Source organism: Heterodontus francisci, chromosome 17 (assembly GCF_036365525.1).
Source record: "Heterodontus francisci isolate sHetFra1 chromosome 17, sHetFra1.hap1, whole genome shotgun sequence".
NCBI classification, from domain to species: domain Eukaryota; kingdom Metazoa; phylum Chordata; class Chondrichthyes; order Heterodontiformes; family Heterodontidae; genus Heterodontus; species Heterodontus francisci.
The window spans coordinates 55,459,993-55,476,440 of NC_090387.1; the positions used below are offsets into that span (position 1 = coordinate 55,459,993).

General features: G+C 40.6%; 1 protein-coding gene across 9 annotated transcripts in view; it reads left to right on the forward strand.

Moving 5' to 3' along the window:
• The window catches only part of chd9 (chromodomain helicase DNA binding protein 9), a 287,584-nt gene extending 271,360 nt beyond the window's left edge, over positions 1-16,224 (forward strand). For all 9 annotated transcript variants that reach the window (XM_068049443.1, XM_068049450.1, XM_068049447.1 and 6 more), the window contains 2 exons: positions 451-555; positions 10,544-16,224. In XM_068049443.1, the coding sequence (XP_067905544.1) occupies positions 451-555; positions 10,544-11,416 (978 nt within the window). In that variant the 3' untranslated portion in view covers positions 11,417-16,224. The remainder of the gene's footprint in view (positions 1-450; positions 556-10,543) is intronic.
• The last annotated feature ends 224 nt before the right edge of the window (positions 16,225-16,448 follow it).

Genomic DNA, 16,448 nt, shown 5'->3' on the forward strand with positions numbered 1-16,448 from the left:
AAGAGCAACCCGACACATGTCGTCGGGTTCAGGTCGGGTAGCAGGCCTTTACTATCACAGACCTTCCTTTTTGTTCTTTCCTCCCCTCCCCCCATCTGTAAGGTGCAAGTTCAAACAAATGGCCACAAACCTGAAACATTATCTCTCTTTCTTTCTCCACAGTTACAGCCTGACCTGCTGAATGTTGCTCTAATGACTTCTAATAATTTCTTAATCCAATCTGTGAAATTGAAATGCATTTTCTATTTATATTTCAGATTTCCAGCATCCGCAGTAGCTTCTCTTTAGTAAAGCACAGTCGTTCTATTCTCTGCATGTCAATATGTTGCCATGGCCACAGACTCATTGTTTTTAACAATATTGATATTTAAAGCTATACGCAGGAATCCGGGGAAGAAGCTGAAGTGTATAAAGGAATCCAGTAAATTGAAAGCATTTTATTTAATTTAGGTGGGTGGCTCACTAGCTCCTCCAATCAAAAACCTGGAGAGGTGGCTGCAGGAAAATCCAGATTTTGGAATTGCCCCAGAATGGGCAAATGTAGTAAAGCAGTCGGTAAGTAATGTAATAAAATTTAAAAAGGTTTAATATTAAAGTGTGACCGCTGTAATTTGTACCTTGAAGTTTTAAAAATGTAAGCTTAGACAATTAGGTAGTTGTAGCTATCGTTCTATAACTTGTCTTGGCAGTTTTGCTGTGAGAATTCAGACATCTCATTAAGTAATCTTAATGTCCAAAGCTGTTCAAATAGAACCATAAATCTGTTATTTTAGATCAACAGTATATGTTTGAGTGTGAAGATTCACTGAGTTGGGGATCACAATTTCTAAAATCAAGATCATAAGTTATATTACTCTAGCTTTGTAAAATGTAAATCCGAATTAATAATGGCAAACCAAAGCACTGCCCTACAAGATCTAGCCTTTATGTAATGCATCAATTTAGTTCACTGTTTAGATGCCAGAGATGAACTGTGACCTCTAATAATTTCTTAATCCGATCTGTGAAATTGAAATGTAATTAAGACATTGACTTTGAACAGCACTGATGAAAGATTACACAGCACTCCAACCTGGAGTGCAAACACTGTTTAAATTTGAACATTTAGTTTTGTAATTTGAGTATTGCGTTTGTCCAGATGTCGATACAGATGATCGAAAAATATTCTTCCTCATTCATTCATCCGTCACATCCAAATGAGGGAAATCATAGGGGTAGTGGTACAAACTGGCCATGACAATCTTCTGATCTAACTCGCAATACATTGTGAAAGTGCATGTGCTTGCTGCATTTATTATATGGATTGCGGGTCTTTATCTCCTGTTAGCAATAGCTCAGATTCTGCCCTAGCCACATTTTATTTGCTGACTAATACCCATAGCAATGATTTCAGTGGTAAGTTCTTTTAAGGACAATTTTTTTTAAATTAGGAAGTGGTGGTAGGGAAATGAAAAACAACCACTGAATCAGCTAATGGAGAAAGAAGAAACAGATTTGGATAATCAAAACAATTAAGGATATGGAGCAGAGTAATAAAATCAGATGGACTAGATATAAACAAGGAAAGGTCTGAAACGATGGTTGGGGTTCTCTTAGACAAGAAAATCACGAGGAAGTAGTTTTCATCTTTTTTAAAAAGGTTAAAATCCACTTATTGCACTGTACAATGTGGGAAATAAACTGGGGTACTGGAACCAATTTCTCTGGCAGGGCTTGTCATATGGGTGGATTATAGACCTCTAAATTGTGGAGAGGAAATATGCAGTCAGATTAGAGAAGTGAATCATAGAAATTTACAACACAGAGGAGACTATTCAGCCCATTGTGTTTATGCTGACTCTTTGAAAGTGTGCTTAGTCCCACATCCCCACTATTTGCTTAACCCTATAAAGTTCCTCATCCTCCACTATCTGTTCAGCTTTTTAAAAAATTATTTATGGAATCAGCTTCCACCAGTATTTCTAGATCCTGACAACTGAGTGAGTATGAGTAACTAAACTATTATTCGAGGAGATTCTAATTCTAAGTGTATTGCCGGTGCAGATACAATGGGCTGAATGGCCTCCTTCTGTGCTGTAACTTTTGTATGGTTCTAATTATCCACTTATCGATCAGGAAAAGAGTGAGCAAATGTTGGGGAGAAAATGGATTTCTAAAATGTGTAGCGGGCTCCTCCTGCAAGCAGTATGTTAGGCCCATGGGGACAGAGGCATTGCTGGATCTGGTTATGAGGAATGAAATAGATCAGGTGAGTGAGTACCTTGAGAGTACTGATCAAAATATGATGAGGTTTAAGATCCTACTAGATAGGATAAAGTCAGTACAAAAACTAGAACACCAGATTGGACCAAGGCAAATTTTAGAAAGCTAAGAAATTGACATAGGACGACAGAGTAACAGTAGATTTATTTCTTTAAAAAAAGACAGCCAAAGTACAGAATGTGTATTTCATTTTTATTTAAGGAATTCTTAGTAGTTTTAGGACACCATGGAAGAATTGAGGTGAGAAACCAATTGAAACTGAAGAGGGCCAGTGAGGGCTCTAAGAATAATAAAAATAAAAACTGAAGGAAAATATGATAAAACAAGAGGTTTAGAATGGGATATGGAAAGCAAAGTGTACGTATGAGGAAAAGATTTCTAAAGTAACAAGATGGAGCAACCCCTTAACTCAACTGGTCTGTGCCAGTGTTTATGCTCCACACAAGCCTCCACTCATCCCTCTTCCTCTAATCCCATCTGCATATTCCTTTTCTTCCTTCCTTTCTTCCTTGTGCTTATCTAGCTTTCCTTTAAATGCATCTGTTCACCTCAACTGTATTCCTTGTGGTAGCAAGTTCCGCATTCTTACCACTCTTTGAGTATAGAAGTTTCTCCTGAATTCCGTATTGGACTTAATTGACTCAAGTTTTGGACTCCCCTACAAGTGGAAACATTTTCGCTACGGTCTATTATTTTGTAATCTTAAAGACCTCTTTCAGGTCACCCCCTCAGCCAAGAGCCTCTGCCTGTTCAGCCTTTTATAAGAAGTAATACAGTGGATTTTGTTTTTATGGATTTTAAAAAAGTGTTTGATAAGGTACCACATAAAAAGCTGGTTAACAAAATCGAGGCTCATGGATAAAAATAATTGGCTTAAGGACAGAAAACAATGGGTGATAGTGAATCATTTGTTTTTCAGATTGGAGGTTGGTAGACAGTGGTGTTCCCCAAGGATCAGTGTTGGAACCACTGGTTTTTTTTTTTGCTATATATAAAGACTTGGATCTTGGAATACAGAGTAGAATTTCAAAATTTGCCAATGACACCAAACTTGAAGGTGTGGCAAACAGTGAGGATGATATGAACCACCTGTAGCAGGACATAAATCGGCTAGCAGAATGGGCAGACAGGTGGCAGATGGAATTTAATACTGACGTGTGAGGTGATGAATTTTGGCAGAAGGAATAGGGAGAGGCAACATATACTTAACGGCACACTTCTAAAGAGTGTGCAGGAATGGAGGAACCTAGGGGATGCATGTGCATCGATCTTTGAAGGTGGCAGCACATATTGAGAGAGTGTTGGTAAAGCATATGGGATCTTGAGCTTCATAAATAGAGGCATTGAGTTCAAAAGCAGGGAAGTTGTGCTGAACCTTTATAAAGCTCTGGTTAGGCCACAACTGGAGTATTGCATCCAGTGCTGGTCACTACACTTTAGGAAGGATGTGCTGGTCCTTGAGAGGATGCAAAGGAGATTTACCAGAATGGTTCTAGGGATGGGGGATTTGAGTTACAAGGTTAGGTTGGAAAAGCTGAGGTTACTCTTGGAGCAAAGGAGATTGGGGGGAGATTTAATAGAGGTGTTCAAGATTATGACAGGCTTAGATAATTTATATAAGGAAAAACTGTTCCCATTAACTAATGGTACAAGGACTAGGGGACAGATTGAAAGTTTTGGACAAGAGATGCAGGGGGGGGTATGAGGAAGAACTTTGTTTACGCAGTGGATAGTAATGACCTGGGACTCACTGCCCACATGGGTGGTGGAAGTGGAGACAATCAATAACTTCAAAAGGAAATTCGACGGGCACTTGTGGGAAGTAAACTTGCAGGGCTGTGGGGATAGAGTGGGGGACTGAGACTGATTGCTCTGCTCTACAGAGAGCCGTGATGGGCTTGATGGGCCGAATGGCCTTCTCTGCCATAATGAGCTACGACTCTCACTTAGCTGCATTGAAATTAATTTTCCAATTATATGTGCACTTTGCAAATTTATTAATAGCCATCTTTTATTTTGTCACAACTTTTACGGTCAAGCGCGGAGGGGTCAAATGGCTTCCCTCTTTTCCCTCTCCTTGTTTAACCACAAGTTTAATTTTTAAAGTGGATGTACTGGCTAATTCAGTAGGTGTTTGATTCTTGTTATGATCATAGCAAGTGAGTAATCAATCGGACAGGTTTTCTGGAGTTTAACAAATTAACAAAGAGGTTAACTTTATTGTACCTAAACAGAATTAATGAAAATGATAAACTGCACGACAACTTGCACTCTCACACATGCATGCCAACTTGCACTCGCGCCCATACACACACAAGAAGTTTATGCACACAAATAGGTTGCAGAGTAGGGAAAGGTAGATTGATTGAGTTAGAGTCCATAGGAAAAAGGGGTATACAGTCTGTGGCGTTTGGTAATTCTGCTGCCTTCTAGCAGAATTCGGTGGTCCTGAGGCTTTTAGTTTGAAGAGGTAGATGACTGGCTCGGTGGGTCTCTTGGAGACAGCGATCCGGATGATTTCCTCCAATGCGGTTTCTGATTGTAGCCGGAGTATGGAAAGGCGGTCAGTCAACAGACAGAGTACAAAGCTTGTAAGCTGAAATGGAGAGAGGGGTCCCCCACTTAGGTCTGCACGTGTCAGAGTCCAGAAGTTTTCCTTCGGCTGCAGATGGGGAGGGGCTTGTCACATGACAATCATTCAGTGATACAGCAGTTAACAGTATTTCTTCTTGCTAAAAAAAACAGGTAGTTCCCATAAACTTCTTGGGTCTTGGTTCTTGCTGGGTCATGAGCAGACATTTTGTCCCCCTCCTCACAAGCTTTGCAATGTAGGAAACATGTTGCAAATTAAATGGCCGTCCTAAACTGCTAGCAAAGCATGTACTGCAGGCCTCCAAACAGTCAGGAAGAGTAAGAGGAGCAGATATATAGGCAAATCTCAGAGAGGTGTAAAAATAATAGGGTTATAGGGTGTTTCATCTTCCCCAATATTAGCTGGGATAGTCTTAGTGTACTGGGCTTAAAGGGGGCGGAATTCTTAAAGTGCATACAGGAGAGCTTGTAGAAAGTCCGACAAGAGAAGGGGTGGTACCGGACCTAATTCTAGGGAATGAAGCCGGACAAGTGGTAGAAGTGGCAGTGGGGGAGCATTTCGGGGCAAGTGACCGTAACTCTGTAAAATTTAAGGTAGTTATGGAAAAGAACAAAGATGGACTGGAATTAAAGTACTGAATTGGGGGAAGGCCGATTTCAATATAAAACAGGATCTGGCCAAAGTGGACTGGGAGTAGCTACTTGTAGGAAAGCCTACATCAGACCAGTGGGAGTCATTCAAAAAGGAAATAATGAGAGTTCATGGCCAACATGTACCCATTAAGGAGAAGGGTAGGACCAACAAGTCCTGGATGTCAACGGATATAGAGGATTGGAGAAGGGAAAAAAAAAGGAGGCTTATGGCAAATTCAGAGCACTGAAAACAGCGGAGGCCCTGGAGCAGTATAGAAAGTGTAGGGGGGTACTTTTTTTTTTTAAAAAGTAAGTATGAAAGCAAAGAGGGGACATGAAAAAACACTGGCAGGCAAGATAAAGGAAAATCCCAAGGCGTTTTATAAGTATATTAAGGGCAAGAGGATAACCAGGGAAAGAGTAGGGCCCATTAGGACCAAAGTGGCAATCTGTGTGTGGAGCCAGAGGACATAGGTAAGGTTTTAAATGATTACTTTTAATCTGTGTTCACTATGGAGAAGGACGATGTAGGTGTAGAGATCAGGGAGGGGGATTGTGATGTACTTGAACAAATTAGCATTGAAAGGGAGGAAGTATTAGCTGTTTTAGTGAGCTTAAAAGTGGATAAATTCCCAGGCCCAGATGAGATGTATCCCAGGCTGCTATGTGAGGCAAGGGAGGAGATAGCAGGGGCTCTGACACAAATTTTCCAATGCTCTCTGGCCACAGGAGAGGTACCAGAGGACTGGAGGACAGCAAATGTTGTACCATTGTTCAAGAAGGGTAGCGGGGATAAACCTGGTAATTACAGCTGGTGAATCTAACATCAGTGGTAGGGAAACTATTGGAAAAAATTCTGAGGGACAGGATTAATCTCCACTTGGAAAGGCAGGGATTAATCAGAGATAGTCAGCATGGCTTTGTCGGGGGGAGATCGTGTCTAACAAACTTGATTGAATTTTTTGAGGAGCTGACTAGATGCATAGATGAGGGTAAAGCAGTTGATGTAGTCTACATGGACTTCAGTAAGGCTTTTGATAAGGTCGTGCGTGGGAGATTGATTAAGAAGGTAAGAGCCCAAGAGATCCAGGGCAATTTGGCAAATTGGATCCAAAATTGGCTTAGTGGCAGGAGGCGGAGGGTGATGGTTGAGGGTTGTTTTTGCAAGTGGAAGCCTGTGACCAAAATTGTACCACAGGGATCGATGCTGGGACCCTTGCTGTTTGTAGTGTACATTAATGATTTAGATGTGAATATAGGAGGTATGATCAGTAAGTCCGCAGATGACACAAAAATTGGTGTCGTAAATAGTGAGGAGGAAAGCCTTAGATTACAGGACAATATAGATGGGCTGGTAAGATGGCTGGAGCAGTGGCAAATGGAATTTAATCCTGAGAAGTGTGAGGTGATGCATTTTGGGAGGACTAACAAGGCAAGGGAATATACAACGGATAGTAGGGCCCTAGGAAATACAGAGGGTCAGAGGGACTTTGGTGTATTTGTCCATAGATCACTGAAGACAGCTTTTTCTTTATTCATTCGTGGGATGTGGGCGTCGCTGGCCAGGCCAGCATTTATTGCCCATCCCTAATTGCCCTTGAGAAGGTGGTAGTGAGCTGCTGCCTTGAACCGCTGCAGTCCATGTGGGGTAGGTACTCCCACAGTGCTGTTAGGAAGGGAGTTCCAGGATATTCACCCAGTGACAGTGAAGGAACGGCGATATAGTACCAAGTCATGATGGTGTGTGACTTGGAGGGGAACTTGCAGGTGGTGGTGTTCCCATGCATTTGCTGCCCTTGTCCTTCTAGTTGTTAGGGTTTGGAAGGTGCTGTCTAAGGAGCCTTGGTGTGTTGCTGCAGTGCATCTTGTAGATGGTACACACTGCTGCTACTGTGCGTCGGTGGTGGAGGGAGTGAATGTTTGTAGATGGGGTGCCAATCAAGCGGGATGGTGTCGAGCTTCTTGCGTGTTGTTGGAGCTGCACCCATCCAGACAAGTGGAGAGTATTCCATCACACTCCTGACTTGTACCTTGTAGATGGTGGACAGGCTTTGGGGAGTCAGGAGGTGAGTTACTGCTGCAGGATTCCTAACCTCTGACCTTCTCTTGTAGCCACGGTATTTATATGGCTACTCCTGTTCAGTTTCCGGTCAATGGTAGCTCATAGGATCTTGATGGTGGGGGATTCAGCAGTGGTAATGCCATTGAATGTCAAGGGGAGATGGTTAGATTCTTTCTTGTTGGAGATGGTCATGTGTGGCATGAATGTTACTTGCCACTTATCAGCCCAAGCCTGGATACTGTCCAGGTCTTGCTGCATTTCTACACGGACTGCTTCAGTATCTGAGGAGTCACAAATGGTGCTGAACATTGTGCAATCATCAGCGAACATCCCCACTTCTGACCTTATGATTGAAGGAAGGTCATTGATGAAGCAGCTGAAGATGGTTGGGCCTAGGGCACTACCCTGAGGAACTCCTGCAGTGATGTCTTGGAGCTCAGATGATTAACCTCCAACAACCACAACCATCTTCCTTTGCGCTAGGTATGACTCCAACCAGCGGAGGGTTTTTCCCCCTGATTCCCATTGACCTCAGTTTTGCTCGGGCTCCTTGATGCCATACTCGGTCAGATGCTGACCTCATTACAGCCTTGGTTCAAACATGGACAAAAGAGCTGAACTCGAGAGGTGAGGTGCGAGTGACTGCCCTTGACATCAAGGCAGCATTTGACCGAGTATGGCATCAAGGAGCCCTAGCAAAACTGAGGTCATTGGGAAGATTGTTGCAAATGCTTCAGCCTTATCTTTCACACTGATGTGCTGGGCTCCCCTATCCTTGAGGATGGGGATATTTGTGGAGCCACCTCCTCCATTTAGTTGTTTAATTGTCCACCACCATTCACGACTGGATGTGGCAGGACTGCAGAGCTTAGTTGGATATGGAATCGCTTAGCTCTGTCTATTGCATGCTGCTTATGCAGTTTGGCACGCAGATAGTCCTGTGTTGTAGCTTCACCAGGTTGACACCTCATTTTGAGGTATGCCTGGTGCTGCTCCTGGCATACTGTCCTGCACTCTTCATTGAACTAGGGTTGGTCTCCTGGCTTGATGGTAATGGTAGAGTGGGGGATATGCTGGGCAATGAGGTTACAGATTGTGGTTGAGTACAATTCTGCTGCTGCTGATGACCCACAGCGCCTCATGGATGCCCAGTTTTGCATTGCGAGATCTGTTCAAAATCTATCCCATTTAGCACAGTGGTAGTGCCACACAACACGAAGGAGGGTATCCTCAATGTGAAGGTGGGACTTCGTCTCCACAATGACTGACTGTGCGGTGGTCACTCCTACCAATACTGTCATGGACAGCTGCACAGGTACATATGGTGGTTAGGAAGGCATATGGGATACTTGCTTTTATTAGCCGAGGGATAGAATGTAAGAGCAGGGAGGTTATGATGGAGCTGTATAAAATGTTGGTTAGGCCACAGCTAGAGTACTGTGTATAGTTCTGGGCACCACACTATAGGAAGGATGGGATTGCACTGGAGAGGGTGCAGAGGAGATTCACCAGGATGTTGCTTGGGCTGGAGCATTTCAGCTATGAGGAGAGACTGGATAGGCTAGGGTTGTTTTCCTTGGAGCAGTGAAGGCTGAGGGGGCACCTGATTGAGGTATACAAAATTATGAGGGGCATTGATAGGTTAGATAGGAAGAAACTTTTTCCCTTAGCAGAGGTGTCAATAACCAGGGGGCATAGATTTAAAGTAAGGGGATTTGAGGAAAACAATTTTCACCCAGAGGGTGGTTGGAATCTGGAACGCACTGCCTGAAGGGGTGGTTGAGGTGGGAACCCTCACAACATTTAAGTAGCATTTAGATGAGCACTTGAAACGCCATAGCATACAAGGCTATGGGCCAAGTGCTGGAAAATGGGATTAGGATAGTTAGGTGCTTGATGGCCAGCATAGATATGATGGGCCAAAGGGCCTTTTTCTGTGCTCTATAATTCTATGACTCATCTTTTTTTTGTCTGTTCTTGTTAAATTTCTTTATAAATTCCGATCTCCAGTCAGTGGATTAAAGAAATTCATCATTCAACAAAGCAAGTTAGCATGACACAACACATTACTACAGTGCTGTCTCTTATGAAGAAATGTCAATATGAAGTCATGAAAAGTCTCGTCCTTTTTCCATTAGAACAATGCCTATTTCTGGATAATTAAGTGTTTAAAATTATGAAAATATTGGACCGGGTTGATAGAAGCAGACTGTTTCCATTCGTTATGGTGTCAAGAACAAGGAGCCATAGATACTAGGTACAATGCAGGAAATTTAGAAAAGAGGGCAGGTGAAGCATCTTCGTACAGAGCTTTACAGCTTTGGATTTCACTTCCTGGGTTAGTGGTTGAGGCAGAAACTATCAACATTCAAGTTTATATTAAATTGGTGGCTGAAGGAAAATAGTTGCAGGATTATGGGAACAGGATGTAAATGTGATTAGAACGATAATTTTGTGGATGGTAAACATGAGATGGACAGGTTAGGCGAAATTGAGCAGCATTCAAAGAAGTGCTGTAATGGCCCTCAGCTGCTTAAGGTAGAATATAGTTGATCTATAGAGAGCAGTATTGTCCCAGTTTTGATTCTAGTTCAGTGCTGAATTTAGTGATCTTCTGGTTTAAGCTCAGTCAGTGCTCCTAGAGTTAGGGAGGAGAGTGACTTCTAATTGGTAACTCTTGTTGGAAAACATGTGGATGGTCTGTGACATCTCCTGTGTTTGTATTGCCTGACACTCACTTGTGTAGGCTTACTAATGAAGAATGGCAATTTTGGCCCAAGTTCACGAATGTCTGCTAGCTGTTGAACCATGTGCCAAAAAGGAGCCAGTACCTTCAAGAGAGCCAGGAAGAAATTTGGTCAGAATAGGAGGAAGGGAAAAAAGTCAAAACAAAAAAAGTGTATCCACGGTAGGTGACTTAAACTGCCATCTTGGCTTGTTATATGTTGCATATAAATATAACAAAATATTTAACAGCTCATTTTTCTTCCATAGGGGTATTTACCAGTAAATATGTTTGACCGCATCCTCACAGGACCTGTTGTGCGAGAGGAGGTTAGTCGAAGAGGCAGACGTCCAAAAAGTGAGCTCACCAAAGCTGCTGCTGCAGCAGCTGCAGCCATGACTGTTAATCCCTTAGTCGCCAATGGACTTCTTGCTGGGATGGACTTAAACAGCCTCCAAAGTTTGCAGCAGAATCTCCAGAATTTACAGTCTTTACAACTGACCGCAGGATTTATGGGATTCCCTGCAGGCCTTCCATCTGCAGGAGGAGACACAAAATCCCTGGCTTCAATGTTTCCTATGATGCATTCTCATATGGCAGGGTTACCACATATATTTGGTATGGGAGAATTACTAAATAAACGATCAGAGACTGGTCCCAAGGATAGAAAGGGAAATGGCACTATAGACTCCTTCAAGCCAAGAGATGGAACAAATGAAAGGACAGAGAAACAAAATGTGGATGTTTGTAGTGAAATCTATGTGTCTAGTTCTGCTACATCTTCTCCTAAGAAGCTTACATCAACCACAAGTGCTTCTGCCTCAGCGACATCCAGCAGTCCTCTGGCTATTAATCCACTGTTGTTGTCCAGTATGCTTTATCCAGGCATTCTACTCTCTCCAGGCCTTAACATACCTATCCCAGGATTCCCTCAGACAAACATCTTTGATGTACAAACTAATAGGAATACAAATGTAACCGTGCCCAAGCCTACAAAGGAGACAACAGAACATCAAGAGGGAACAGAACAGAATTCTTCGCATGAAAATAGTGGAGATGATGCATCTGAGAAAGCAGCATCATTGTCTACTAGTGAAGATACAACTCAGCCAGATGATTCAGATTCCAGTGAAGAAGACTGACTTGAAATAATATATTTAATCTTACACTGGAACAGCTTCACTGGTAGTATAAAGGGTTCATTTGTAAATAGCCCAGCAATTTGGAAAAAAAACTCATCTGTGATTAACTGAGGATTTCAGTATCTATTTAAAGGTACAAAGTATTAAATGGTACCTTGCATGTAAAGTTGTTTTGGGAGGCTAACAAAATCCATGTGTGCTATCAGTTGTAACAAATACTGAAGCATCACCGTGCTAGTTGTTAATTTTTTTTAGGGGATTAATTTTAATAAAAGAAATATGCACCATGAGAGCCGTATATTTAATATATTTGGTGTGAACTAGGGAAAATGAGAATACCTTTATGCATATCATATTAACTTAGTGTATATAAATCCATAAACTCCTTGACACTCATTTCAGTACTCAGATCAAACTGCAGGAGACACAGCAATAACCCTGGCAGCTAATGAATGTCATTAAAACTGTAGAATATACATCTTGATGCAACATGGCAAAAGTCAAAATGGAAGTTTGCATTTTATTGCTAAAGTGTTGTGATGCACTGTCAGTTTTAAAATTCAGGTACACTTCTGAGTTATTTGGAAGATTTTTTTTCCCAATCAGCCGTAAAACTGGCTATTTATTTATTACCTCAGCTGTGCTAGTTTAGAAGGTTTACAGAAGTAGTTTCTATAATCGCTTTGTTCGCAGTTTGCAAGATGTCTCATTTATTACATTATGTAGCTGGTTGTAGTGAGTGCTTTCACCTTGCATGTGTTCTTTCTCTGCAAATAATTAAAAGGGGGCAAGATGCCATGGGAAGTCAAATTGATATGTGCAGTATATTCTGCCTGGTCATTCATTTCATGGGAATGATTAGTTGGTGTCTCAACATAGGTGACAAAAATAGGAATTGTCTCCAGAAAGGATACTTTGATCCTGATTTACATTATCTAGCTTCCTATTTGTGAATATATAAGGAGCTGTTTAGTAAATTAAAATACACAATGCATTCCTGCCAAAAATAACTATAGGAATCATTGTGTTGGTCAAACAAAAGTATATAAATAGAAGAGAAAGAGAAAGTGATACGTTTTATTCTACAGTTTTCAGTGTTTATCATCACTGCAGAGCAGTGTGTTAGTTCACTGCATTGAAAAATAAATTGTTTCCACTGCAGTGAAATAATGTTTGGCACGCATTATCATCTTTCCATAGGAACCATGCCAACCTCTATTTGGAAAGGGCTGTGGGTGCAGTGCTGATCCAATTTAAATTTAGGTCCCCAGCAACAATTACCTACCAGCGTCATACACCAATCAATGCTGAACAACAGTTTTATGTTGGGCATTCAGTACTGCATTTGAGAATTAAACAAATGTCTCTTGATATAAGAATCTCACCAGGACGATAGAACTAACAGAATAGAGCACTATGACTGTGTGCATCGCAGAATTATTTTACTTGAGAATTGTCTGTATAATTCTGTTTGTTGCACTAACATAAATGCACAGTAATTTTAATTTAATACAAAGTATCCCTCTCTGCTGTCAGTAATATGACTGGAAAAATCATTGTCAAAAGCTGGTGTGAAATTATTGCAAAGCAGTGTTACATGCACAAGTACCCACATGCTAGAAGGAAAGGCAATTAATGCTTTTTGCAGTATTGAGAATTTATATTGATTTCACAGAAATGTATCTGGAGACAACCGTTTACAAAGAGAGGTTTAATATGCAGTCATTTTTTTTTTTAAAGCTGTTGTATCCCACTTTTTAACCTGCTTTCTTAGACCAATTTCATACCCATCAAAAACTCAGTACAATCCCCAATTTTGCTATACAGTGTACAGGTACGTAATCATTTTTTAATACATGTAAGAGGGACAGATGATACAGCACAGAAACAAATTAATTTGGATCTTGCTCTTCTGCATTACTTGACAAGTTTAGAGTATGATCTTTAACCTGTATAGAATTTAACAGAGAAATATATTCTACTATATTTCACAGTGAAACATTTGTGGGATTTGGTTGTATTGCAAATATTTCTGCTAGAAAATTGGCATTGTTATACACCCAACAGAATTCCATTGTGCTAAATAGGGGGAAATTCTGTTTTTAAAAAAAACTTTGACAAAAGCATATGCTCAAATGCAGTGGATCGAATATTTTTCGATCACAGGTGCAAGAATCTACTTTGAAAACAATTGCAACCTTCAAATAATTATTACAGTACTGATTTTAATATCAACAATGGTACTTTTGAAGACTGGAGTATGTGTAGGATGGTATTTAGGTTTTTCAAATGTAGTTGGTACATGGCACCCAAAAGGATACCACAGCTTTAAAAAGTATACAGATTAAGTGAAAATACTTTAAATATTTTTTACAGTAATTTTGTAGTGCTAAACACAGGCAGCATTAAACTAAATTATAATGTGCTGGTTTCTTTATATACTGAATTGCTCCTTCTGTCTGAAATGAAACATTACTGTATATAAACATATATTTCCCTGAAGTCTAGTAATTAATTAAAGTATTTTTGTCATTACACTCTTAAAATGGTGAGATCTGACAGACCACAGCTTTCAAACATGTATGTAAAATGTCACATTGTCTTTTTTTGCCTCCAGGTTAGATTTAATAACCGTTTTCCTTATTTTTACTGACTCAATAATTGTATTCGGATGGTATGACTTTGGTCCTTTTTTTAATATTTAAAAAAAAAGTCTGCATAAGTCAAGTTACAGGAGACAACAATGTGTAACAATCAGTGGCTATTGCGATGCACCAATGTAGCATTAGCCAATACGAGCAAACACACAAAAGAATTACACTAATACATGCTGCCATTAACTGGATCACTGATGAGTTGGTAAATTGAATATGTGTATTTGTAGTTATGTAAGTCAAACTTTGGTAGCTGTTCTGACCATGTATTTAATTATGTCGCTGGAGGCTTGATGATTACGTGTGTTTTTATTTTGGACAATTGCAGTACTTGCAGGTTGTATTCTGTGTAGTCTGAATTGGCTTTCTGTAGTACAATGAGTCTTAAAAAGTCATTTGTAATTTATTGAATTACTTTCTATGAAGTTCTATAGAGCAAATGGAAGTTTAATTATTTTTATTAAACCTATTCTTTGACTACCCATGATGTATGTTTGTGTACTCTCATTCTAAATTCCATGTCTAATGTGGAAAATTTTAATTGAAGAATTTTCTACAACTCATTTTTGATCACTGGAAATTTGACATGGGTTCAGCTGTGAGAAGCCCTGCAGTAGTCATACTGGGGATAAAGATCTAAAGACATAGTACAATGAGCTGTATGACACAGCGACAAAACTGCAATTTAAAGCATTGCATTGATCAGAATTTTATACAATTGAATGAAAACCTGTAATTCATTTTCTATCCCATATATACCATGGGTAATCAGGTAATTGCATCACAAACTATCCTGTGCCTTTGAGTGTGTGCCCTAATTTTGAGATTTCTTTTTTCCAAACCCTTTACACAATAACCTCACATGATTGTCAAAACCATCGATCACATTCATGATATGGCAAGATGAACATTTCTGAAATGGAACTGTTGGTCAGTGGAGTTATTGTACCATAATGTGTTACAGTTTACTGTGATGTTTTGGTGCTGCTTAAGATGAAAGATGGCACATAGTCCTCACATTCCAGCTTCCAAGCCAAAAGGTTACATTTCTTTCTTTGCTGCATAGCCTAGGCATGGTTTTAGGAGGTGCAGTTCTGCCTAGCAACTGTACCCACCTCTCGCCCTTGTAGGCTGGTGTCCAGAGGAAAGACTAAAGACTATACGTCTGGGGCCTATTCGATTGCAGGAAGGTGCTAACTTGAGGAAACACCAACCACCTATTGGGACAACACTCCAGATTTTCTCTCTCAGCCATTAGCTCTCAATATTGTTAATATTGAAAGCGCCAACGTGCAGGGCCCAGATTGCTACAGACATAGGTGTGATCTTGTCCTCCAGGTGTGCCAAGAGCAGCTTCAGGTCACTGCTTCCCACCTCCAGGTTTCTGCCTACATCCCCCAAGCCCTCGCTGCTTCCAAGTAATGTCGTGCAACACCAGCATGCCCAGTGATTAGAGCAGCTTGGCAACAGGCACCAATGCCGAAAACAAAAACCTAAAATGTCACCTAACAGCTTCATTTGTGGCAGAACCTGCCTCTCAAGGATTGGCCTCCACAGCCATCAGCAAAGATGCACCATATGAAAACAACCCATCTAAATGTATTGTTTGCTGTGTGTTGTTCATCTCTCGTAGATGGAAGGATGCCAACGAAGTTGAAAGATGTAAAATGAAATACTTTTTGAATTCATTACTTCTATTACATGCGCACAAATATTTCACAGAATCACAGAATTATTACAGTGCAAAAGGAGGCCATTCAGCCCATCGTGTCTGCACCAGCTCTCCAAAAGAGCAATTCACTCAGTTCCATTCCCTCGCCTTCTTCCTATTCATATAACCATCTAATTCCCTTTTGAATGCTTCAATTGAACCTGCCTCCACCACACTATCAGGCAGGTCATTCCAGACCTTAACCACTCTCTACATGAATTTTTTTTTCCTCATGTCACTTTTGCTTCTCTTGCCATATACTTTAAATCTGTACCCTCTCGTTCTCAATTCTTTCACGAGTGGGAACAGTTTCTCTCTATCTACGCTGTCCAGACCCCTCATGATTTTGAATACTGCTGAACAGCCTCACTGGCCTTGGAAAAATTACTTTTATATTTGTGTAATGTTAAGTTTCCCCATTATGATGCATATTTTTAAATTGTTTTAAGGTATTTATGATATTTTAGCTTCCATCTCAATCCGATGTGTATGTCTCAGTCATTTATTCCACTTCCTAAAATATGTTAATTAAAAAGGTGAAAAATTCAATGGTTTTGCCTTTCTGGTTTGCTGGCCGTGAGAATACATCAATGTGATTGGCTGCTTAGCCTGCTTAATGACATTGCTTGCTAGAAAACACCTGGAGATCCACTGACTTGGTGCCAGA